This window comes from Canis lupus, chromosome 36, assembly GCF_048164855.1.
Source record: "Canis lupus baileyi chromosome 36, mCanLup2.hap1, whole genome shotgun sequence".
NCBI lineage: Eukaryota > Metazoa > Chordata > Mammalia > Carnivora > Canidae > Canis > Canis lupus.
The window spans coordinates 8,870,239-8,895,466 of NC_132873.1; the positions used below are offsets into that span (position 1 = coordinate 8,870,239).

At 41.2% G+C, this 25,228-nt stretch overlaps 1 protein-coding gene across 5 annotated transcripts in view; it reads left to right on the forward strand.

The window, feature by feature from the left end:
• The first annotated feature begins 14,796 nt into the window (after positions 1 to 14,796).
• Positions 14,797 to 25,228, forward strand: part of BARD1 (BRCA1 associated RING domain 1) — a 78,808-nt gene continuing 68,376 nt past the window's right edge. Inside the window, exon 1 of one of the 5 annotated variants that reach the window (XM_072813472.1) lies at positions 14,797 to 14,963. In XM_072813472.1, coding sequence (XP_072669573.1) covers positions 14,821 to 14,963 — 143 coding nt within the window. In that variant the 5' untranslated portion in view covers positions 14,797 to 14,820. Of the gene's footprint in view, positions 14,964 to 15,329; positions 15,612 to 15,859; positions 15,910 to 25,228 lie in introns of those variants that run through there. The other 4 variants (XM_072813468.1, XM_072813473.1, XM_072813470.1 and 1 more) reach the window with 4 other exon arrangements.

The window sequence follows — 25,228 nt, forward strand, 5'->3', positions numbered from 1 at the left end:
AATTGTTCTTCCTGGACTTCTATGTCAGGGAGTTAAAATACTGATTTTTCACAAACATGAACATTCTTAACTTTCACTATATTAAAAAAAAAAAAAAACCCATCATACCATGCAAAATAATGAGTACTATATTTTGATTCAAAATTTCATTTCAGGGGGATCCCTGGGTGGCCCAGTGGTTTGGCGCCTGCCTTAGGCCCAGGGCGCGATCCTGGAGACCCGGGATCGAGTCTGGAGTCAGGGTCCCGGCATGGAGCCTGCTTCTCCCTCTGCCTGTGCCTCTGCTTCTCTCTCTCTCTCTATCATGAATAAATAAATAAATAAATCTTAAAAAAAAAAAAAAAACGAAATTTCATCTCAGCATTTTGATAAATAAACCATTTGTATAAGTAGTCCACGAAGAGGGCATTATTATGTTAAGATGCTTTAAAATATAAAGGCTGCAGTACGTTCTACTTGGAATATGATGGAACTTCTCTTCCAAAAAGCTTGGTGCCATTTTTCACCTTAAGTTTTCCCTTTAAGCAGCACATTGTTTGGAATTCATATTACTCTCTTAGCAAGGCAAGGTTCTTTGTTGTCTTGACAGGATATGGAGGTCTTGATTCATGTTTGCACAGAACTAAACTATCACAGTATATCATATCACTACTGAAACTATTTTACTGGCTTTCTGTCACATTACAAATTGATTTTAAAATACATTTGCCTTATAAAGGCAAAGACTGCTTTGCCTGTGCTTAAACACCGCATAAACCAAATTTAGTGATCTGTTTATTCTTCACGCTTGCATGGACCAAGTTGTTTGCACTTTGCAATGTCCAATTGTCTGCAATAATTTACTGCAGAAAAAACTCCTGCCTCTGTTTCTAGAGTCTGTAACTCTTTTACCTTATGCATTTAAGAACCAGCCAGTTTAATCTTATAACTTACTACAATAATGTATTTGTCTGTATATGCTATTATATTCATATACATTTGCTCTTAGTTATAATGTATAGTGGTTTGTTCTGTGCTTACTTGGTTGTAAATTTAAGTACAGCACAACAGAGAAATGCTTACACACGCTGATTTATTGACAAAGACTGCAAGCATATTTCAATTTATGGAAGAGAAGATGATGTATTTTCCTATTTTTTTGTCTTACGAGGTCTATATTGGTATCCTTTGTTTTCCAAAGTTAATGGTGACTTTGTGTGGAATATAAATGGCTCAAATAGTGTAAAGTTGGACCACAACTTTAAAACTGGTTTGTTTCTCAACAAATAATATTTGAAATACAAGAAACATTTATTTCAAGTAATACTTAATGATTTTTGAATGATTATAAAACACTTAGCAAAGCTGAGCTTGTCAAGCTTGTTTGATCTGTGAACATGTTAGTGCTATAATTTTATTTAAAGAGAGAATTTAAATGAGAATAAGAGGGGATATGGAACTGTTGTGTTTGATTTGATGTTGCATTTATTCTCTGAGTGAACAGATTAGTTAATTCAGTATTTTAAAATTATCTTTAGGTATGTTTTTTACTGTGTTATACTGATATTGTATAATAAGAAATAACTGGTAGTCTGAGAATATCTCTATTCAAATTGCAGGGTTGGTTTTTTGTTTTTTTGTCTGTGATTTAGATTCAGGGACAGAATGAGTTAGATTTTTGTGATTCTCACCCAATGTTTCAACCATTTATTCTGGCACCCTATAATTCAAGAAAGGAAATTTAACTCCTACTTGGAAATGAAGCATAGAGGAAAAACTTAAAAGCAAACTGCATTGTCTGTTGATTATAATAGGAGTTGGACAAAACCTTTAGAAGCTATTTAAAAGAAGGTATTTTCTTCTACAGAGGCAATTGTGCACTGACAATTGAAGTTAATGGTTTTGTTTTAATTTTAACAAATGTGGGGTTGGCTGAGTACCTCTTAATTTGAGTTTGGACAAAAAGAAGTATAATAATAAGCTCTTTCATGGATGGTTTACAAACTGCTTTTACATAAGCTATTCTGATTTGATCCTCACAGCAACACAAAGAGAAGGCAATTATTATTTTCCTCATTTTAGAAATGATTAAAGGGAAGCACAGATTGTAAACTCTATGAGGACAGGGACAGTTGGTCTCATTCATCCCCATATTTCCAGCTCCTAAAATAGGGACTGGCATATGATAAGCTTTCAAGAACCACTTGATGTATGAGAAATACTTAGGAGGATGAATTAAATGTCTTCACTAAAAAAAATTAGTAAATGGGAGGCCAGGGTATGAACAGATACCTTACAGTTCTAAGAACACTGCCCTATTTTTTTGTTTTTGTTTTTGTTTGGCCATTCATGAATAGTTATCCTATCTCTTCTGTTTCCTCCTTTCTCCCTGCACAAATAGATGCTCATGAATTCTTTCAAAAATCTGTATGCATTAAAAATTTATTTCTTCTTAGGGCACCTGGGTAGCTCAGTTGTTTAAGAACCTGACTCTTGATTTCAGCTGAGGTCATAATCTTGGGATTGTGAGATTGAGCCCCGCATTGGGCTCTGTGCTCAGTGAGGAGTCTGTTTGAGATTTTCTCTTTCCTTCTGCCCCTCCCTACCTCACAGGCTCTTTCTCTCAAATAATAAATAAATAAATGAATAACTAAGTAAATCTTTAAAATATACATATATACATACATATTTCTTTAGTTTTAAATACTCTTAGCCAATAAAATAGCTGGAAAACAAAGGATATTTTTTCCTTTTTCTGTTCTTTCTCAGTTTGGGTAATTACTGCTATCACAGCATCCACGTTCCCCTAAAGCAATAATCCTGAAAGATGAGAAAATCTTTGACATCAAGTCACTGAGTGTGAAAATAGAACTCTATTGAGAAGATAATATGATCAAAAAAAATTTCAGGTAATATATTTTACCCATAAAAACTGTCATTCCTTACTCTGGAAGGAAAAGCCTGCATTTTGTGGACTGTTTGGACAGCTTTGAGAGTGAGACAATAGAAGTCTGAAACACCTTCTTGCTCTACAGCCATTGCCCACCCTGCTCTGGTAGCGAAATATTTCCCCTTGGGGAGCAGGAAATATCTTATATGTAAAAAACAAAGCAAAGAAAAACAAAAAAACCCAGAAGCCTTTCTTACCTAGCCCTTCTGAATGAAGTAAAACAAAAGACTGGATTTCAAATCAGACTCTCACAAATCTTCAAGATCAGTTTGCTACCCCCCACCCCCACCTCCCATACACATCATTTCTGTGTTTTGGCCACATAATGATGTGCTCTGGCTCTGATCTGTAAGCAGGTACTTCACTTGCATGAAAGAGACATGTTAAGACATGAAATATCTGCACCTTTACACTCAATCACATAGCTTATATGGCATTTTTGAGAGAGCCAGTCCCCACAAATCCATGGATTTCAGGTTTATTTCCATAGCAATCATATCCAGCTAGAAGCATTCCAGAGTTAAACACTTATTCTTCCAAGTTGTCAGCCACCTGACTCCTGGGACTTTTCACTGGCTGTTTTTTTTTAAAAGATTTTACTTATTTATTTGAGAGAGAGAGAGCATGAGTGAGGGCAGGGAGGGGGAGATGGGTAGAGGGAGAGAGAGAAGCAGACTCCTGGCTGAGCAGGGAGCCCGACAATGTGGGGCTTGTCCCAGGACCCCAAGATCATGACCTGAGCCAATAGCAGATGCTTAATAGAATGAGCCACCCAAGTGCCCTTGGCTGCCTTTTTTGTTGTAAGTTTATCTCATGGCAATGTTGTTGGCTCCTCTCCTTGCCCCTTTTCCTTTTTTTCTCTCTTCCTCCCACCCAGGCCTCAAACCTAAATTCACTGTCCTTGTTCCTTGGAAAGTAGCTTAAACTTTGTCCATTGCTGCTTTAGCTTTTGCTAATACCCCTCTCAGCCAAGCATCTCATCATTTTTTTTTTCCCCAAATCATGCCACAGATGAAATATGGTTGGAAAATGCATTTTTTTCTGTTCTGATTTTATACACTCACAGTTTTTGGTTTTCTTCAGGCAGTTCTATTATAACATTCCAGTCAATTACCAGTACTGGTGGTTGGTGGAAAGAGGGTGAGGGGAATCTAGGTAGCACCCCACCCACCACAGAGAAGAATTCGATCATAGACAAATTGTGAGGCACAACTGATTTAGAGATCTCTGGGAAAACAACTTATCTTAAGCACTGAGAGAGTAGAGCAAGTTTGGTCCAGAAATAATGCCCCTCACATCAAAGGGCCAAGCTGATTCTGACCATAGCACAAGTCAATCGTTTTGTCCCTATTCATTCATTCATTCATTCATTCCTGTGAGTACCTATTATGGTCCTGGAACTGTTCTTGGGTGCTGGGGATAGAGCAACAATTAGACAAAAATCCCTTGGAACGTGCATTCCATAAAAAAATACAAATAATAAATCAGATAAATCAGTTAAATATATAATGTGTTGATACCTGCTAGAAAAACATAAAGAAGGTAAAGTAGGGTAGCAAGTGTTCCTCCAAATGAGCCCCTCACGGACTTGTGATGTAAATGTAAAAAGCACAACAAAACAAAAAAGAGCCAATTTCATACAATGATTCTGCGAGCTACTGAGGGCATAAAGCAACACTGATTAGTTCAGAGTTAAGTACAAAAAAAGGGGGTGGTGTGTGGAATAGGAATTCTGTTTGAGTAGAATAGTGTTGACATGGAATAAACTTCCAAAGGCAGCAGCTAACGACAGTTTGGGACTTGGAAGGGTTGTGGGGCCCAAAGGCATGAAGATCTTAAGACTTCAGAGCACGCCAAGCTTCTGAGCCGAGGTAGCAGAAATCACTGTGGGGCTCAGCTTCAGAGCCTGGATGCCATATCAGAGCCAATGGCATTGGGCTTGTGAGTAAATGTGAATCACAGCCTGCAGACCTCCACAGGGAAGCAGGCAGGAGAGACACCAGATCTGACACAAGGAGTAAATGCACTGATCTGCTGGTGTATGTTGAACAGGCTGGCTTTCTGAGTGTAGTTCTGACACTAGTATTGGCTGATAGTCACGTTAAATCCTTGAGTTAGACAGAAGAGATTTGTTTGTCAATGATGCTAGTGAGTTGTTTACTGAATAACTTTTGAGTATTGCGTGAAGTTTTTGCGCCTATTCACAGTACAAGAGCTATGGACATGACATACTAATCTGCAGTATTAACACCTTCTTCATCTAAGTATAGAATCCAGCAAAAGGGTATATCAAACCCTAATTTGTGGCATTGGCCAATATCCATGGTGTAAATACTTGTAAAAAGTCTCACTGTGGTTGACCTCAAGCCACCAAGGAACACAAAGTTGGCAAGAAATGTGCAAGAATGCATCATTATCTCTACAATAGCATTTCTGCCATAGAGACAAAAAAAGAAAAAAAAAGGAAATCATGTCAAGAGGATAATAAGAAAGGCAGTAAAACATTTAGGAAGTGATGAGTTTTTATTTTTTATTTTTTTTTATTTTTTTAGTGATGAGTTTTTAATATTTACTGCCTTTGCTTTAAGAAACAGTATATTTAATTCTAAGTTTACACAATATGGTTTTTAATAGTGGCTATGTTTAACAAACAGCAGTAAAATTTTTGCAAATTCGATATTGGCTCTTGTGAGCCAGTACAAACCAGTTATCACACACTGCTAGTAGATGCCAAAACTATGAGTTTAGGTCATTATTAATAATGTTACTTGATTTTTATTCTTGGGGTCAAATTGCTCCAAAAAGGCAAGTTTAAAAATAAAATGCCTTAGCCCTTTAATTTTACTTTGTTTGCTTTGATTGGATTGTTTGCTTTGATTTCTTTGAATATCTAAGCAACAGATTTCCAAGTCTTTTAGGGTACATCAATGAGCAGACAATAATCTCAGCCATTAGTTGCTGATTCCCACTAGCTTTCCACTCAAAAGGTGACTTTTCACTGATGACTCCCTAAATTCTAGGAGTTCTTTATTGCATTTAGCTAGGTACTATCTATAATCACTACTATCTAATATGTATTAGGTTGAGCCAGATGGAATCGCTGTTCTCCAACCATTTTTGACCTAGAAAAAACAGGAATTTCATATGCTTCAATCAAATATCTTTCCTTTAGTCAAATTGATGCCAATGTTTCCCTGTCACCTGCCTCTGTGGTCATGCCATTTTTCACATCTGAAATAATCTTTCTCCTCCCTCTTGCTACTTCAAACCTCTCATCTTCCAGGACTTAACTCCTACTTTCACCTCTTCCACAAACAGCCATGATCGCTTGAATCTTCATTAACCAATTTTAAGCATTGTCTCCACTGACCTTTCGTGATACTTATATGTACACCACATAATTGGACATGTATAATTTGTATTGTTTCTCACATTAGGCTAGTCTGAAAATAGACAGTCAATCCTCTGAAAGGAGAAACTAGAAGTTAAACTTATTCTGTAGCCTTTCGATGCACAATTGTGCTGAAAATCAGTATGTCCTCTGCTATTTCAACTGGTTTTGACTTAACATCCTTCAAAGTTGAACTTAATTAAAACTAGGTTTATACAGGAGTTTAAAACTTGCACTTTGGAGTTATTTCCTTGCTCTTCCAATTATAAGCTGTATATCCTTGGGATAGTTACTCAACAACATGAAGCCTGTTTCCCTCCTCTGTCAAATAAATGGAGAGATAATGATGTCAACATCATCAGGTGATGTTAGGGTTATACGATAGATCTGGATTACATAGACTCTTTTCTGGAAGTTTAAAATGAATATAATCTACTTTTCTTAATGCTTTGAGTAATTCAGGGAAAGGTAAGATTATCATTATATATGTCTGGCTTAAGAATGAGAAGTATTGTTATAGTTATTTTTTTAGGTAATACTTTTTGGTTTGATTCAACTTTCCAATCTCTCAAACTGAGAGATCAAACTGATACCTAAAATACCTAAAAATGGCACAGATAGATGGGTAGATAGATAGATTGATGTTGGGGGAATGGAGATCACAGATACTTTTAGAAGTTGAAACACACTGGATTCCTGTGTAGTTGAATATATGTAAAGATACTGTGGTTCTAATTACTTAAGAATAAAATTCTTATCATTTTTAATACTCACAAACCTAGAGTTTTTTGTACAGTAATAATTTGCTAGCATTTGTTAAGAACTCACTATGTTCTAACAACTTTGCTAAGTGTATTAGCTTATTGTATCCATACAACAGCAGTGAAGTATTTTCTATTCCTATTTCACATATGAAAAAAATATATACTCTATTTTTTTGAGATAGTGAGAAAAGTCACTAAATGAAGGCATTTGCAAAAATATGAGGAGAGATTTAATGAACAATCTCTGACAGAGAGTGACTTTACAACAGTAACTACATTTTAATTCAGCTTTCTAAAATTCTAGAATGTACTGCTGAAGGGCTATGAAGGGTTATTACCAATACTGGTAAAGTGAATCCGATATGAACAATACATAATTTCCAAAGCAGTATATAAAGATGGAAGAAAAAAATAAAGCTTTGTAATGACCACTGCTTCCAGGGATAAGGGTATATAGTCATTCACTCATTTCTTCTTTTTATTGAACACATACTGTATACGAGGCATACTTAAATATACTAGTTACCTCTTGTCCATTGGAAGAAATTTAGATTATTGTATGAATTTTGATTAAGCTGATTACTAAATTTTGAAACACAATGGAACCCAAACGAGGGCCAATGCTCATTTCCTAAATGAACATTTTATGTGCAAACAAACAGCTGCTGGAATTCAACAGAATTTAAAACAAGCTGTTTGTAAATTTTACTGACAGCTGTTTTTGGTGATTTTTGTCAACAGAATTTTCCTGCTTTGCATCACAGCGGTTTTTTTTTTTTTTTATTATAGTGTCCCCTCAAAGAATAACTTGCTTGCTTTAATCACGTTTACAGAGATTTATGACTTGATGCTTATTCAGTGGTAGAGCTTCTCAACACAAAATGTCAGTGAGCCTGTTATAAATTGCTCCTGGCATTCCTACTCTATCTTTTATTTGGCTGGGAGTATTTCCACCTGAAAGTGATAAATTCCTGCTATAACCGCTTTATGTGCTTCAGTAATTACACTGTACAGAAAAAGGGGGTTTCTACTGAGGTGTCTTCTTAAAAATAGCAAGCAATAAAAGGCAGTGGAATGGGCTGAACTCTGAAGTCTATTGAACAAAAAACAATGACCAGTGAAATATCTGTGTCAGGCTGAATTTGATAAATGATCAGGAAATACAGAAGATACCCAAATCTTTAAAACCGCTGCTGTAGGGGCATTTAATGTAACTATGTCCTTAGACTAGTTACTTTTGATCCTTTGACAGGAATTTGGCAGATGCTCACAAGAATGGAGCTAACATTCTTTCAAACACTGTCTCAAAATATCTAGATGCTTCTAGAGACTTGGGTAATTTTTCAGTAAATGCCAAGGTCTACGTGATACTGAGACTGTGTCCTCATGTGCAAGTCAGAGACAGCAGCATATCACCACAGTTCATTTTAGTCCACTGCAGCCAATAACTTGATCACTAGATATATGCACAACTGTACCAATCAAGAAAAGATCCACGTTGGTATTTATGGCATCTATGACTGGTAGGTACTGATTAGTTTGGGCGATCCTTTTTTGTTTAGTTCATATAAGCTGTCTATAGTACACAGAACAAAATTACTCTTTTTATTACTGAGGATTTTTTGGCTTATAAAGGATGAACAAAATGTTGTAAATAAAAGCTCTCCAAGTTAGTTGAACAAAAACCATAAAGATTTTTTTATTATCTGGTCCTAACTTCATGCCATGAATGGTGTTAGGAGTCCAGTGGATACTTCATTGAGATAATACTAAAGAGATTATGGTCATTAAACAAAATTCAAGCTGCTTTTCAGAGTTATTGTGTCACATTTGCAAAGGAATTGCTACAGCAAGTATCTCTGCTCCAATAGTCATGAAATTTGTGACTCCTTCTTACTCAGAATATGTACTCTTTCTTAGGAGAATTCTTAAAGCAAGTATAACTGGCTTAGTGCAACTCAAAAAATGCTAGAACTAGTCCTAAAATTGGGAATATGTACTGAGTGCTTATTGTGAATTAAGCTTTAATATATGTATTAAAGCATAGTTCAGGCCATTGTGAAGGGATTTCCATTGGTTGTGCTGCACTATTGATTTGGAACATTTCCCACAATTTGTAATTCCTTTTTCACAACCATGTACGTGTGAGGTTGGTATATGTTAATTCCAAATTTACAAAAGATGAAACTAAGTTCCAAAATAGGTTAAAACAAGGGCCCAGGGTATAATCCTAAGAAATGGCAGGGCTTGGTTTATAACCCAGTTCTGCTTCACTACAGAGCTCTATGCACTTAATCATTATGCCACATTGGATTCCAGGAAAAATAGCACCGAGCTTATGACTTTTACTTAGGTTAAGAGCACTTTCACGTTAGGAAGGCTAGCTCAGTCAAATGTAGAGAGCACAGACCACACTCCTGGGTGCTGTGGAGGTTTGTTCCATTCCATCAATTACTGCATTCAATTGTTCTTTATTAATTGCTCTCAAACTGCAGTTTTTGGGAGGAGTCTAGGTTTCATAGAGGTCCTTGCAACCAAAATTTATATCTGACAAAGAGAATGCACTCAAGAGTCAAATGTACCCGGAGTCAAAGCGAGTGATTCTGCTCCCTCACCCCATAATTAAAAGCCAGAGAAGAATTAGTGTACATGCTGAATTTAGGAGATAGCTTCACATGTCATGGGAGGAGAGCCTTGGTATTATGTTTGTCCCATTTTGCTTGTTAAATATGTTTATCCAAGTGAATATGAGGAAGATTTACTACTTTGTGAAATCCTTCGCAACACAACAGAAGAAAAAAAATTAGCATTTAGACTGTTTTCAACAAACTGTTACATTGAGCCTGCAGATCAGGAAAGAGACCAAACCCAGATGCCTTTGGAGCATAGGAGCGCTACAGATGGTAATCAGTGCAGTGAGGAAGGGCATGAAGAGAGAAGGATAGGTAAACAGGCTAAAGCAAGCCAATTTATCTGCCTCAGAATGCCTGTAGGACCCGAGTGTTATACTAGGTAGGCTGAATAATTTTGGAGGAGTCTAAGATACTGGGGAATACTACTTAGTTGGAGAGAGGAGACTGGGAGCAAAATGGAGCAATAAACCTATATACCCTGATGTATTCACGAGGTCCTTGCGGGGACACAGAAAAGGAATTAAGACATTTAGCCCCTTTTAAAGTGAAGACAAGATACTGCAAGTGCCTAAGCTAAGGCTTTACCAAGACCCTATAGATGGACTGGATTTTCCTGGGAAGTTTTTTCCTGGAAGCAGTTTCAGGATTTTGTGCATTTTTTAAAAAAGATTTATTTATTTATTCATGAAAGACACACACAGAGAGAGGCAGAGATACAGGCAGAAGGAGAAGCAGGCTCCTTGCAGAGAGTCCAATGTGGGACTCGATCCCAAGACCCTAGGATCACGCTCTGAGCCGAAGGCCACGCTCAACCACTGAGCTACCCAGGCATCCCAGATTTTATGCATTCTTGTACCTCATCTTGGATTGGTTGCCCATCTTTTATGGACACACATACATGCACACAAGAGAAAGAATTGGCTCTTGAAACTCAGGATCCAGGGTGTAGAGGAAGGATTGATTCAAAAGCACATATCCCATACCACTTCACCTCAGTTAGAATGGCTAAAATAAAAAACACAAGAAACAACAAATGTTGGCCAGAACGTGGAGAAAAGGAGCTCTCGGGCACTGTTGGTGGGAATGCAAACTGGTGCAATCGATGGGAGAAACAAAGGCAAAGGAAATATAGCTTCAATTAAAATCTCTTTACAGCTTACAGCCCACTGAAAGATTCCTGAAACATGAAGAGCATGATCTTCCTCAAAGAGCTCGCGGCTGCCTCAGTGCCTTCATGCTTGAACGTAACCTTATCCAGAGCACCTGGGTGGCTCAGTGGTTGAACGTCTGCCTTTGGCTCGGGTCGTGATCCTTCTCCCTCTGCCTATGTCTCTGCTTCTCTCTGTCTCTCAAGAATAAATAAATAAGCTCTTTAAGAAAATAAATAAAAGTAACCTTATTCTGGTAGCACCTGGCCCCTCAAGGTCCTGAAACCTTGCTTCCAGATTCCTTGGAGTCTTGCGCTATCCCTAACCCCCACTAATTAAAAAGTATATGGTCACTCCTCACAATCCCAACATAGCTCTTTCTGCTCCCAGGTCCTGTTCTGTGAATAGGTAAGGGTATAGGCAACAGAGATAGGGGCCTCTGGTTCCCCTGACCAGGCTCTGAAACGATTCCTGGCAGGTGGAGACACCGAGGCAGAGCAGAACAAGAGATAAAGGGGCAAACCAAGACGGCTCAAGAATTTCAAGGCCACAAGCTTCCCAATCAGTTCTCAATAAAAGACTGCAACTAAAAGCCCTCAGTGGCAACCCATTCAGGTCTCCTCTTACTCTAGAGAGCTTTTTTCTTTCCTTTCTGCTCTCACCTTTTTTTTTTTTTTTTTTTTTTTTAAAGATTTTATTTATTCATGAGAGAGACACAGAGAGAAAGAGTGAGGCAGAGACACAGGCAGAGGGAGAAGCGGGCTCCATGCAGGGAGTCTGATGTGGGACTCAATCCCGGGTCCCCAGGATCTTGCCCTGGGCTGAAGGCAGTGCTAAACTGCTGATCCCCCCGGGCTGCCCTCACCTTTAGTTAATAAACTTTTACTTCACCCTTTTGTGTTCATGAGATTCATTCTTTGACTCTGTTGTGAGACAAAACCCCTTCATTCCTGCAACACAGCCACCATGGAAAACAGTATGAAGGTTCTTCTAAATGTTAAAAATAGAATTATCATATGCTCCAGTAATTCCACTACCGGATATTTAACCCAAAGAATACAGAAACACTAATTAGAAAAGATATATGCAACCTGATGTTTGTTGCTGCATTATTTGCAATAGCTAAAAAATATGGAAGCAACTCAAGTGTCCATCCATAGATGAAAGTATAAAGAAGATGTGTACACACACACTAGAGTATTACTCAGCCATAAACAATGAAATCTTGCAATCTGCAACAGCATGGATGATCTAGAGGCTATAATGCTAAGTGTAATAAGTATGTCAGAGAAAGACCAATACTATATGGTTTTACTCATATGTGCAATTTCAGAAACAAAGCAAATGAACACAGAAAAAAAAGAGACAAACCATGAGACAGACTCTTACATATATAGAGAACTGATGGTTACCAAAGGGGTGTGGGTAGATGGATGGGTGAAATAAATGAAGGAGATTAAGAGTATATTCATTGTGATGAGCACTGAGCCATGTATAGAATCGTTGAATCACTATATTATACACCTGGAACTAATGTAACACTGTGCTAAGTGTACTGGAATTTAAAAAGAAAAAGCAAAGCATCAGCCACTTGCTCTGTAACAGAGCAGGCTGGGAGGAAAAAGTGGAAAACCTTGCTTATTCTCTTGATGAGTTTATTATGGCCACCATCAAACGGCTGCTGGGAATTTCATGAGATTTGGCGAGAGGTAATGGGGCAATGGCAGAGGGAAGAAAAGGAAACTAATGGGAGGAATGCCTCATCGTTCCTGCATCGCAATTCACTTAGCAGCACTGTACCAATAGGCCAGTGACAGTGTCCTTACAGCATTTTACCAAAATAGGGAATCTGCCATTTACTCTCATCAGTTCCATTATGTCCTAATTAAAAAAGCATCCGATAAACATATTCAGTGCTATTTTTGGTAAATAAAGCATTAACAGAACTGGATATAATCATCTTTATGTTAGGTACCATTGATTGAGTCCTTATGATGAAGGTGATTTTACATTGATCTCATTTAATAATCCTCTAGATGTACAGAATAAATATTATTCCCACTTTACGGGACACTAATGTCCAGAAGACTTCAATTTCTTGACTACCTGCGAGTTTAAGAAAAAAGTTTGGTATGTTTACTCTGCTATTATAGGTCAGTTAAAACACCTGCTTAAGGAACCGAAGGTTAGCGGAGGTCGAAGCACAAACCGACCCCCCACAAATGACGCCCCCCCTCCTCGGGTGGGAGGTCTGTGACCTTCCTCAGGCATTCCTGGCTGCTCTAGGGTCAGGGAAAGGAAAAACAAGTATGTTAATTAGTGGAGATTATAGTCCTATAGACTGAGTCTCCCTCAGTTTACAAAATGTCTTAGTGATTTGCAAGAGAAAAGCCATCTTATCAAGACCTAACTTCTGGAAGGAAACTCCCAACTATTTTAATGTTAATGATTTCCTTGAGGGAAAAACCTCAACTTGACAATGGCAAGGCTTCCAGTATCTTGTGGGTCCTCTTTACTACACAAAAATTCTTTTGAGGGACGCCTGGGTGGCTCAGAGGTTGAGCGCCCGTCTTGGGCCCAGGGTGTGACCCCGGGGTCCCGGGATCGAATCCCACATTGGGCTCCCGGTGCATGGAGCCTGCTTCTCCCTCCGCCTGTGTCTCTGCCTCTCCCTGTGTGTCTCTCATGAATAAATAAATAAAATCTTAAAAAGAAAAACTCTTTTGAAAACCTTTTCCTTACCTCCCCCGACTCCCAAGTATATACTGAGCATCCTCTCAGGAGCCCAGGGCAGCAGCTCTTCCTGCCCGTCGGTCCTGCCCGGGGTAAGGTTTAATAAAAATCACCGTTTTGCATCAAAGATGCCTCAAGAATTCTTCCCGGGTCGTGGCCTCCGGATGTCACCCCACCAAACCTCACCTATATTCTCAAAACTACATCACACCCTGTAAGATCTTACTTAGGCTTTATCCATTCTGCTTCTACTAACCAAGTGTTTATTTGGAAAGGTTTTCGAAGGCTACAGTGTGGGCGGAGGGTTGGAGGGCGTGGAGTGGACACTGGGATCACAGCCTGGAGCCTGCGGGACACTCTGAGCCTGGGGGGGACGAGTGACCCGGGTGGGGGCGGGGGCTGCAGAGGTTTGGCAGCGGACTGGGTGGGGAGGTGGGAGGTGCGCAGTAGGTGTTGCCCCTGTCATGAGGTCATCAACAAGGATTCTTAGGTGGCCGGTAGGCGCATCTTTAGCAAACAAAACAAAAAGCCTGGAAAAGGTGGTGGTGGGGGAGAAAGTTACTTTTTTAGGAGTAGAGAAGATGCATGTTCGGGGTCACGATCAAAGCTCTTCCAAACTTTACGGCACTCTAAACAGCGCTCCTTAGGGATTACTCTCCGCGCAAAGTTCTTCGGTTTGTGACTTTCCGTCCGCGGAGTCCCACCCAGAACCCGCCGGGCCGCGCAGCCCAGGGCTGGGCTCTTCGTCCCCTCCGCGTCCCTCCGGGCGGCCCGGCCCCGCCCCTTCCCCGCCCACCGCAGGCCCCGCCCCCGACTGGCGCGCCCGGGCTTTGGCGCGCTTCGGCGGCCCCGCCCCCTTCCGCCCCCCCCCCCCCGGCCTGTGCGCCCAGGCTTTGGCGCGCTCCGGCGGCCCCGCCCCCTTTCCCACCCCGCAGGCCCCGCCCCCCGGCCCGCGAGCCTGGGCTTTGGCGCGCTCCGGCGGCCCCGCCCCCTTTCCCACCCCGCAGGCCCCGCCCCCCGGCCCGCGAGCCTGGGCTTTGGCGCGCTTCGGCGGCCCCGCCCCCCACAGGCCACGCCCCCAGCGTCCCGCCGGCCCCGACGCGGGACCACTCGGGCGGGGGTCGGGCGCCAGGCCTGCGGCGTCTCGGTCGTTGCCCGGGCCCGCCCGCCCGCCCGCCCGCCGCGGCTCCCGCTCGGGGAGGACCCCTGGCCAGGCGGGGCGATGCCGGGGGGCCGGCGGCCGAGGGTCCGCTCCGGCAACCAGCCTCGTCCCGCGCCCGCCATGGAGCCGTCCGGGCGCGGGGCCTGGGCCCACAGCCGCGCCGCGCTCGACCGGCTGGAGGAGCTGCTGCGCTGCTCGCGTTGGTAAAGACGGACCCGGGCGGGGGCGGGCGGGGGCGCGGGCATCACCTTGGCGGGCCCCCGCGCGTCTTCCCGGCCGGCTCGCAGCCCCTCCGCGCGCGCTCCCGCCGCCCCCGCCGCTCCTCCCTGCCCTAACCAGCCGCGACGGCAGTTCCGGAACCTCCGCGGCGGCCCGGCGGGCGGGGGCGTGGCCTCGGCCTGGCCGCGGCTCCCAGGCCCCGCCCCCGCGGGAGGTGCGCGCTGAGGCGGCGGCGCGGGCGGGACCCCGGCGACCGGCCCCGGCCCCGACCCTCACCCTCACCCCCGCCCGCCCGGGGCTGCGCCCGCCCCTCGACCGCTTCCCTGCGGAAAGCGGGTTTGGGTTCCTCTGGCTGGAGGCGCGGCACGGACACCGCGGTGCGGCTTCAGGGGCTCGTCGCCTTGGTTCCGTCCGAAGGCGGTGCGGCCCCGGCCCCGGCCCCGGCCCCGGCCCCGGCCCCAGCTCTGACGGATGCTGTTTATCACTTTTTTTGCTTCCTGTTTTCCTTCACGCCGTGGCACCGCGGGAGTCTGCTCACTTCCAGGCTTTCGTTGTCCCTGAAGACCCCCCTGTCCTGGCCGGTGCCCCGTGCTGCTGTTCCCGGAGCTCTTCCCGGTCTGGGAGGCAGGCAGGTCTCTAACACGCAGGAAGGGCTTTGCCGCCCTTTTTCGTTTCGTCCAAAAGCAATGATTGAGCACCTGCTGTGTGCACAGCTCCGTATTTCTGCATCGGTGTCTCTCGGGCGGGTTTTCTCTCTGCTTGTAGCCCAGTATTTATCTTTCTTGGACTTTGTTTTGATTTGTTCCCCCCACGCCCCACCCCCCCCTCTGATTTCCAACCTGCAGAACTTAGATGTACATAAAGTACAAGTAACACAGCAGCTTTTTCTTTAAAAATGAAATGGACTTCACTGTGGGGCGCCTGGGTGGGGTAAGTGTGGAACTCTCGGTTCTGGCCGGCATCCTGAGGGCCTGAGCTCCAGCCCTGGGTGGAGGGTCTGCTTCAGGTCCTCCCTCTTCCTCTGCACTTCTCCCTGCTTCCCCCCCCGCCCCCCCCCCCATCTCTCTTCTCTCTCACTCTCAAATGAATCTTAAAAAAAAAAAAAAAAAAAAAAGAAGAAATGGACTTAACTGTCAGAGACTTCTGCACTTCAGTTTTGTAAAACCTTTACAAAGTCATTGCACTCCTTAGAAAAGTGGCACTTTTGCTAGAATTCATGGAGACATTCTGAGTTGTGTGTGTTTTTCATAACACAGGGGCCATCCATCTGAGAACAAGAAATTTATTTTTATTTTAATTTTTTTGAGAATAGGAAATTTAAAACTGGCTCTGCTAGTTGCTATAATAGAAGCAATTATAATTACACCTTCCTAGTTCAACAAAAGTTAAGACATTCAGTTGGCACATTTCTGTATGGAAGGCACTAGGGCAGCAGCATAGTGCTTCACTTAGACTGTGGTGGAGTCAGGTTCCAGCTTTGACACTGTGGCCCAGGTCATTCAAATTCTCTGCCTCAGTTTCCCCGTCTGAGTGATAATATCACTCCGCTCATCCACCCTACGAGGATTCATTAGTAATAAAGATATTATTGAGCACCTGCAAAGTGCTATTTTGGCATTGGGGATTCATTTCGGTAGTGAACAAAGCAGACAAAACCATCAATCCTCATGAAACTAACATTCTGTAGGAAGAAACTAAATGAAATTGTACATGCAGAGTGTTGAGTATGGGTGGTTGTCATAGAATAAGTGATAAATAATAGCTGTCTTATAAAAATACAAAGAAGTATAGCCTGCTTGCTGAATGGTTTCGAGGAAGACAAAATAGGTGATTTGTAAGACTAATCTATAGGTTGTCCTGAAATCCATTGCAGCCAATTTCACTTTTTATCCTCTACCAACGATTTTTCCAGTTTTTAACTGAAGTGAGCAGAAAATTAGAGCCAAAGGACTGAAAGTGGACATCAGTAGCTAGGTCCAGACTTCTAATACAAGTTGTTCTTTTGACTGGACAGTAATGGTGAGCTCCAGTGATTTTTCTTAAAAAGATAATATATGAACCACTGACAGAATAGCTAAATTTCACCTGTTTCTTTGCTTATTTTAATATAGGGGTCTGCAAACTTTCTATAAAAAGTCATATAGTAGGTACTGTAGACTTTGCTGGCCATAGTATCTGTTCTTTATTATTTATGTTTTTTACAATCCTTAAAAGCAAAAAGTGTTCATAGCTCAAGGCCGTACAAAGACAGTCTACTGACTTGATTTGGTGCACAGGCTGTAGTTTGCCAAACTGTTTTAACAGGTACAATCTTAAGTTTAAAAATACTTCTCTCTAAAATTTTATATCACAATATTTAGAAATGATTTTGTGTTCTTCTCGATGTCTCTGTGTTTTGGTACTGTCCGAGTGAATAGCGTGGCTAGTTGCTCCTTACCCATGGGGGACAAAAAAACATTCTTTCCACCTCTGCCTTTTCCTGCCTGACATCATTGCTTGAAAGGAGCAACTCCAATGGTTTGCTTCTTGCTTTTGCGACCCACCATTCAGAGCAGTGTCATATTATTTGAAATTGTGTCAGTATGCCCTTTTACAGAGTTTCAAAGTTCTACCCAGTGGGCTAGTGATTACCCCGATTACCCTCACATTCAGCTTGCAGCTGTCATCTATATTGTGTTCCCAGGTGTCACCTGTCTCGTGTAGCACATTGAATCTATTTTGCAGGAAGCATTACTTGCGCGTGCAGGTGGATTGGCTACATTACAGGGCATCCTTTCTTGACCTTTAACATAAGTGTGGCTCCAAGGTGAAGCTGATGAAATTTTTCAAGAGGCCAGATGTGACATTTGTGTTAGGTCCAAGCCTCACAACGAGATAGAAGCTATTTAAAGATTTGGACAAATGAGACAGGAAGACCGTATCGTTTGAGAGGCTGGCAGAAAGCATAGTAATAATGTGATCCTAAAGGAAGTAGGAAAAAATATTAGGAGCTGTAATGTAAAAACCCAAGTGTCATATGACACTGTTTTGTGAACTAAAATAATTAGGTACCTCTTGACGGTTAGAGCAAGGGGCTTTGATCTCTACTTACAATGTAATTTGGAGTTGTAGCATGTTTTATTTTTTTTTTTAAATCTTTTTTTTTTTTTTTTTATTTATGATAGTCACAGAGAGAGAGAGAGAGAGGCAGAGACACAGGCAGAGGGAGAAGCAGGCTCCATGCACCGAGAGCCCGATGTGGGATTCGATCCTGGGTCTCCAGGATCGCGCCCTGGGCCAAAGGCAGGCGCTAAACCGCTGCGCCACCCAGGGATCCCTGTAGCATGTTTTAAATCAACTTTTAGTAAAAAGTAAAAAAGTAATCTTGTGATTTTTGGGGTAGGTGAATTTTTTCTAAATTGTCTTGTCATCGTAAAGGCGATCAAGATTTTTTTCTCTTAAGCACAGCTTAGCTGTTACGAGCATTGATTTTGAACATTGGCTTCAAATCGTGGCTTAGTGGTTTTGGATAAATTATTTTATCTTTGTATGCTTTTCTCATTTGCAAAATGAGTTAGTAGTCGTTTCTATCTTATAAGTTGGCTATGGGAATTAAATGAGTTAATATTTATAAGATACTTAGAGCAGTGCCCATTATGTTTTAAGTGCTATATGAATGTTTGTAAAATACAGGATGGATTTCCTGACCCCAGCATTAAGCTTTTGCCTTCATTAGTTTTGAATGTTCAGAAGCATTTTAATAGGCCAATGATCCTTAAATGGAATGATTACTCCTTTGGCTTGCTCTGGTGCTGATTAGGACCACAAGCCATCTCTGAGGCAGTACATTAGTGGTGCTATGTGGTGAGACATTTTCAACCTGTAAGGAGCATGCTTAACTATAAGGGATAAAATGTACACAGAGTTTGGGGTAAATTATGATGAAGGCCAAAGAGATGCAAAGGAGAATACTTTGGATGGTGCCAGTAGAGGAAAGTTTTATGGCTTTTGAATTGGGCTTTGGAAAGATTTTCACAGATGGAGACAGGTGGAATGTGCTAATTACAATATGTTAAAAGGTACAGTAGAATAAATAGGAAGTGTGAGTAGGTGGGTCAGATCAGAAAGCAATTAGTGGCCCAACAACAGACTATTCATTTGGTTCGCATAGTTCCTAAGGAGAAGCAATTTATGTACCTTTCCTGGGACTCTGGTGTCCCCATCTATAAAATGAGGAAGGTGGACCAAGTGCTTTTTAAGGCTCCTTCCAGTTTGTAGGTTCTATAATATTAGTTTCCATTGGATGCACATTGTTGTTTAAAACTTTTTTTTTTTAAACATCTTACCCATTTATTTATTTGAGAGTGAGAGAGCACAAGCAGGGGGAGCTGTAGAGGGAGAGGGAGAAGCAGGCTCCCCGCTGCCCAGCAGGGAGTCTGACCCAGGGGCTCAATCCCAGGACTCTGGGATCACAACCTGAGCCAGAGGCAGAGGGGCTTAACCAACTGAGCCACCCAGGTGCCTCTGTTGTGTAAAACTTGCTATTGAAGTTTAACCTACATCTAGAAAAGGGCACAAACCATTGGTGTTCAGTATGTATCAGATATCCCTCCTAACTTTTGGTGTTTTGATTTTTTGGTACCTGTAGCCTTCAGTAATACTACACATTTCATAAAGACAGGTTCGCATTTGTAGCCACAGTGCTGGACACAACATTTCTTCGTGTTTGTTAAATTAATGGATAAAAGAATTTAGATTAGGTTAGGATCACATTTGAGAAGCTTTTGCAGGTGGAAATAACCAGAAGGACCTGGTAAACTTGCCTCACCAAGAATCCTTCATAGGTTCCTGGGGTTTATTACCAGTAGTAAGTAATGACTGTGGTCTTAGAGTAGATGTAGAAGGCAAAGGTCTTTACCTCTGGGGGTTAGAGCTAGAACTATAACTTGCACAGACCCAACACAGGCCTACACACACCTAGTGCTATACAGGCTTGGGACTGCCAGAGAAACTTAGACATTGAGCATCTGTTTCCTAGAGTATAGGGGAAGGTCTTACAAGTGGACTTATTATTAGTTGGGTCTGGGACTTACAGGAGAGGCTGGGAGTGCACTTTTGACAGTCATCTATCTGCATGTAGATCATAATTGAAGGCATACTTCTGGAAGTGAGCAGGGAAGGGAATACAAAGATGAATGAGCCTTGAAACTCAACATTTGAATATAAGGTGGAAGAGGTGGAGCTTTAAGAACAGTTACCTAGGTACTGTTTTGCTTTGGAAGAAAGAGAATACAGGACAGAGTAAACCAGTGCTATTTGAGTCAGATATACGTGATATTCTCTGTGACTTACCTGTCTCATAACAGCAGATCCTATTTTAATTAGTCGTTAATAGATAGGAGTCTATTGCCCATTTGGCTTTTGGTGTATTGGCTCATTGATTTTATTCAGTGTTTGTTAACACTAAACAATTAGACATGATTTTTAAAAAAATTTTACCATGTGACTTACTTGAATCTGGCATACAAAATACACAGAAAAAGATGCTTTTGTGTCATTATTCATGTCCCTTGTTAACAATTTTGTTTATTTTGAAGATAAATACAAGAAATTGATTGGCTTGGAGAGCCTGTTAACCAATTGTGTTGGTGCACACTTAAAATAACTGGGCAGTTTTCTAAAATGTAAGAGCACTGTGGTAGCTAGCTATGTTGCCTAATGTTAAATAACAGTTTATCTCATAGAAGCTTAGGGAGCCATTCTGTTAAGAAATGGGTCTGCCTCAGTATTATAATCTCAGCTGAATTTACTTTCCTTTTCTTCTTTGCAAAGACATTTTTATATCAATAGGACCTTTTTTTTTAAAAAAAAATTGTTTGTTCTCACTACTTAGTCCTTCCCTAAGTTATAATCCTCTGACTTTGCCAATCTTTCCAAATCAACTCCATGTAAAGTAACAAATATGACTGCAGATGGGAAAAAGTAGAGTAGCCGAATTTTCAAGGTACGGAAATCCTGTTACCATGCAAATGTCTTTTCTTATTCTTCTGGATTTTTTTTCTTTCTAATATATATGTATATCAAACAAAGAATAGGGTAAGGATAAAATAGAATTGTTAATATAAATTCATTTTTGCATGTAGTTTTCCATTTGCTTCATTCACTAAGGATTTATCAGAGTCCTGCCGCTCACATAGCACCACGCTAGGGAGGAAATAGTGTGTTGGAGAGCTCAGAAAAAATAAAAGTCAAGACCTCTTGTTTGTAGGGCTACAGTCTATTTGGAGATGAGGGAATCAAGCGAATACAATACAAAATATTTTGCTTTCAGCATTGATTTCCAAAGCCCCAACTAGATGCCATCTCTCTGGGACTTTAGAGCATTTTGTACTTCTCTTAAGTCATATAGTAACTTTGCTTACGAAATTACCTATTTATATTATTTTATTTTATTTTATTTTTTTAAATGTAGGCACAAGCTTTTTTTTTAAAATTTTTATTTATTTATGATAGTCACACACAGAGAGAGAGAGAGAGAGAGAGAGAGAGAGAGGCAGAGACACAGGCAGAGGGAGAAGCAGGCTCCATGCACCAGGAGCCCGACGTGGGATTCGATCCCGGGTCTCCAGGATCGCGCCCTGGGCCAAAGGCAGGCGCTAAACCGCTGCGCCACCCAGGGATCCCCTGAAATTACCTATTTAGATTATAATTCTAAGCCCCTTAGGGTATATATTATATTGCAGGTGACCTTCTATTGTTTCTGGTCTTTTGCTGTAATAAGCTGTGCGGGAGGGAATATCTTTGTCCCCTGGCCTTTACATTTAAAAATTTTTTATTAAAATTATACATGAACATAGTCAACAAAGTAAGGCAAAGACATATGAAAACATTGTTTTGCTTCATCTATACTCCACATACAACCTCTTTATTTTAGTTCTTGAAGATTTACACCTATATTTCCAAATGATCAGTTTCTATTGCTACTTCTTGAATTTTTCCATTTTAGACCTTGTTCACTTTCTAACTTCCTACTCTAAAAGATGAGTTTTCTTATTTTTTTTTTTATTATTTATTTATTTATTTTTTTAATTTATGATAGTCACACACACAGAGAGAGAGAGAGAGAGAGAGAGAGGCAGAGACACAGGCAGAGGGAGAAGCAGGCTCCATGCACCGGGAGGCTGACGTGGGATTCGATCCCGGGTCTCCAGGATCGCGCCCTGGGCCAAAGGCAGGCGCCAAACCGCTGCGCCACCCAGGGATCCCATGAGTTTTCTTATTATCTATTAACTTTCTAATATGGAAGAGGAAGTACAAAATAATTTTCAATCATTATTTTGAAGGCCAGGCATCCCTTGTTACCCTTGAGATGTCTTAGGCAATTTTGAATATATATATATGACGTTTTAGTTTTATTATTTCTTAATTTCTGGACTCTCTTGGTGAGATATCTCCTGTCTAGGTAGATATTTTTTGTGTTTTGAAGTTTCAGTTTTATAAGGACATATCTCTAAAAGATAAAATTCCTGGCAGGGGAATAGTTGAATTAAAAGTGGGTACATTTAAAATTTTGATACTGTCTGATTATAGTAGAAATTGTTTTATTCCTGAGTGTCTTCTCAGCTAAGCTCCTGGCATTGTCAGAAAGCCTGGCTTTGACTTGGATCTGTGCCATCTTCTGTCTGTATTTGCTCTTTGAACTCTTCATTAACCTTCTTTTGAACTTGACCTCATTCCCCCTAGCCTTGGTTGTAACATCCCTCTCCCTGCTCCTTCCCTTATGCACGCACACCCATACTTCTCAGTCATTCCTCCAATGTCTTTTTAAAATTTTAAAAGATATTTTATTTATTCATTAGAGACACACAGAGAGACAGAGACATAGGCAGAGAGGGAAGCAGGCTCCTCACGGGGAGTTGGGTGCAGGGCTCCATCCCTAGACCCGTCATCATGCCATGAGTGGAAGGCAGATGCTCAACCACTGAGCCACCCAGGCGTCCCCAGTGTCTTTCCTCATCTGTTAACAACAACAAAATATATTCTAGCTCAGTAATTAGAATAATTAGTACAATTGATCAATTGTTCATAGATCTTAGATTCATTGCTAATCACACTATAGCTTCTCATTACTGGGGTGAAGGGTCGGGTCAGAACCATAGATAAAGTGTTCAGAGTCATCTTAGGACATTTAAGTTTAGAAACAGAATCAAGGCATTGAGTTGAATGCTGCCATAGAAAACCATTGAATGCTGTGGACTGCATCCTGGGTTGAGAGACAGGAAAGAGGCATTAACAAAATGCTGAAACAGGCAGGTAAATGTGCTCTAAGGAAATTCAAAACTCAACAGAAGGAAAACTTTCAAGAAAGAAGTTGAGGTCAGTGTTACTTCACAGAAATGTCAGGGGGAATGAGGCCTAAAAGTGTTTTTTGGGGGCAATTTCAACAGAGTGCTGGGAGTTAAAGCTAGGGAGATAAGGAGACAGTGACTGCTCTAGAGCTCTAAGTTAGGACCTTACATCTGTAGGGAAGAGCTGGGGTTGAAAGTAGAGTGAGAAGCAGGATCTAAAGAAAGTGCCCCCCCCCCCCCTTTTTTGAGTGGAGGAGAGAGTACCTACCTGTGCATTTTTAGGCAGAGAGAGGAAGAAAGGTGACTATAATGATGAGAATAGATTATATTAGGGGACAGAGAAGATAAGGGACATAGGGAGAGATAGAGCAGTGCGTTGTAAGAAAAAAAGAATGACTGCAGGAGATCTCCTCTGAGCCTGGAGGGAGGGATAGAATTACGGGTGAAAAGGTTAGGAAAGGGTCCAGGTGGTAAGAAGCTCACACAGTTCATCTTCAGTCAGGTTAATGGTATTTCAGAGCATAGAGATTGTTAGGAATAGCCACCTATTCATTTATTTACTCATTGAAAATATAATGTGCCACTTTGGTAGAGATACATAGGTGAAGAAACTATCAAGTAGATTTATAAAGACATATTTACGTATCTTCTTCTTTTTTTTTTTTTTTTTTCTGAGAGAGAGTGAGTGAGCCTGGGGAGGGGCGGACAGAGAAGGAGAATCTTAGGCAGACTCCACACTCTGCAGGGGGCCCTGACATGGGGCTTGCTCTCAGGACCCTGAGATCAAGAGCCCAGTGCTTAACTGACTGAGCCATCTAGACACTCCTATCTCTCTGTCTTTTTATGATAGTTAGTCATAGCCTGAGAGTAGGTGAGGAAGGAGTGGACTGTCAGGCCTGTCTGGCATTACAGATTGGCATCCGTGAGTGTCTAAGAGGTCAGTGGAAATAGGGTGATGGTGAAGGTGGCTGTGAAGTAGTTAACTGTGGCCTAGGGAATCCAAGGAGCTAATGAACTGAATGGTATTCTCTCAAGGTAGGGAGCAACCTGAAGGTGGAGGCTTGGTCAGTGATAGAATAAAAGAGACATAGGGAGTATATTGTGATAGAGGATGTGAACTACCACCACTTCAGAGATCTTAGAGCAGAGCTTGTAATGAAGTAGAATTTAATACATTGATTAGGAGATAAGAGATTAGGTTTGGTAGATGAAATCATGAACAAAAATTACAGGAGGAGCATGATTGTTGTAGCAGATATTATCTTAATTGCTAGAATCCCAAAAGTGGCTGGCATGTCACAAGTCATATATTTATCACTGTGATCTGTGTAGTGTGATAGAAAAATCAGATATTGTGAGTTTTTGAAAAGTAATGGGTTTTATAATGTCAATGAGCACCGTATGTGGTATTTTGAGGATAACATTGTAGGTGTGTACTCTGTTTTTAGCATTCTTTTTGAAAGCTCAATTTCACTTTAATGTTCATATCTATTAAAATGTGCAGTGTGATACTTTTGATCTTTTAAGAAATGTGGAAAACTGTTTTTATTGATATGTGGTATGTATACAGAGGTAATTGGATAATAATGGTGTAAATACCTAAAGGTCCTAAGGTTATTGTGATAAACCAAGCACAAAAAATGTTCATCCTTTGAAAGCTTTATTTCTCCTGTCTGCTCTCACTACATTACACCCTCTGAAAATAATGATTTGATGTGTTTATTAAGAAGTAAGTACTGTTATTTTCTGAGGATTATCAAATGTAGCAGGTATTTCCATGGACAATAATTGTGTTTCTGTCTTTCCTCTCCCAATGCCATGAATCTCATTCCGTCTGCAGAATGTCAACCTGATGATTCCTATTTGCAGTTGCTTAAAGTACAAAATAGTCAACTAATTGTTAACTGAAAGAATGGCTGGAT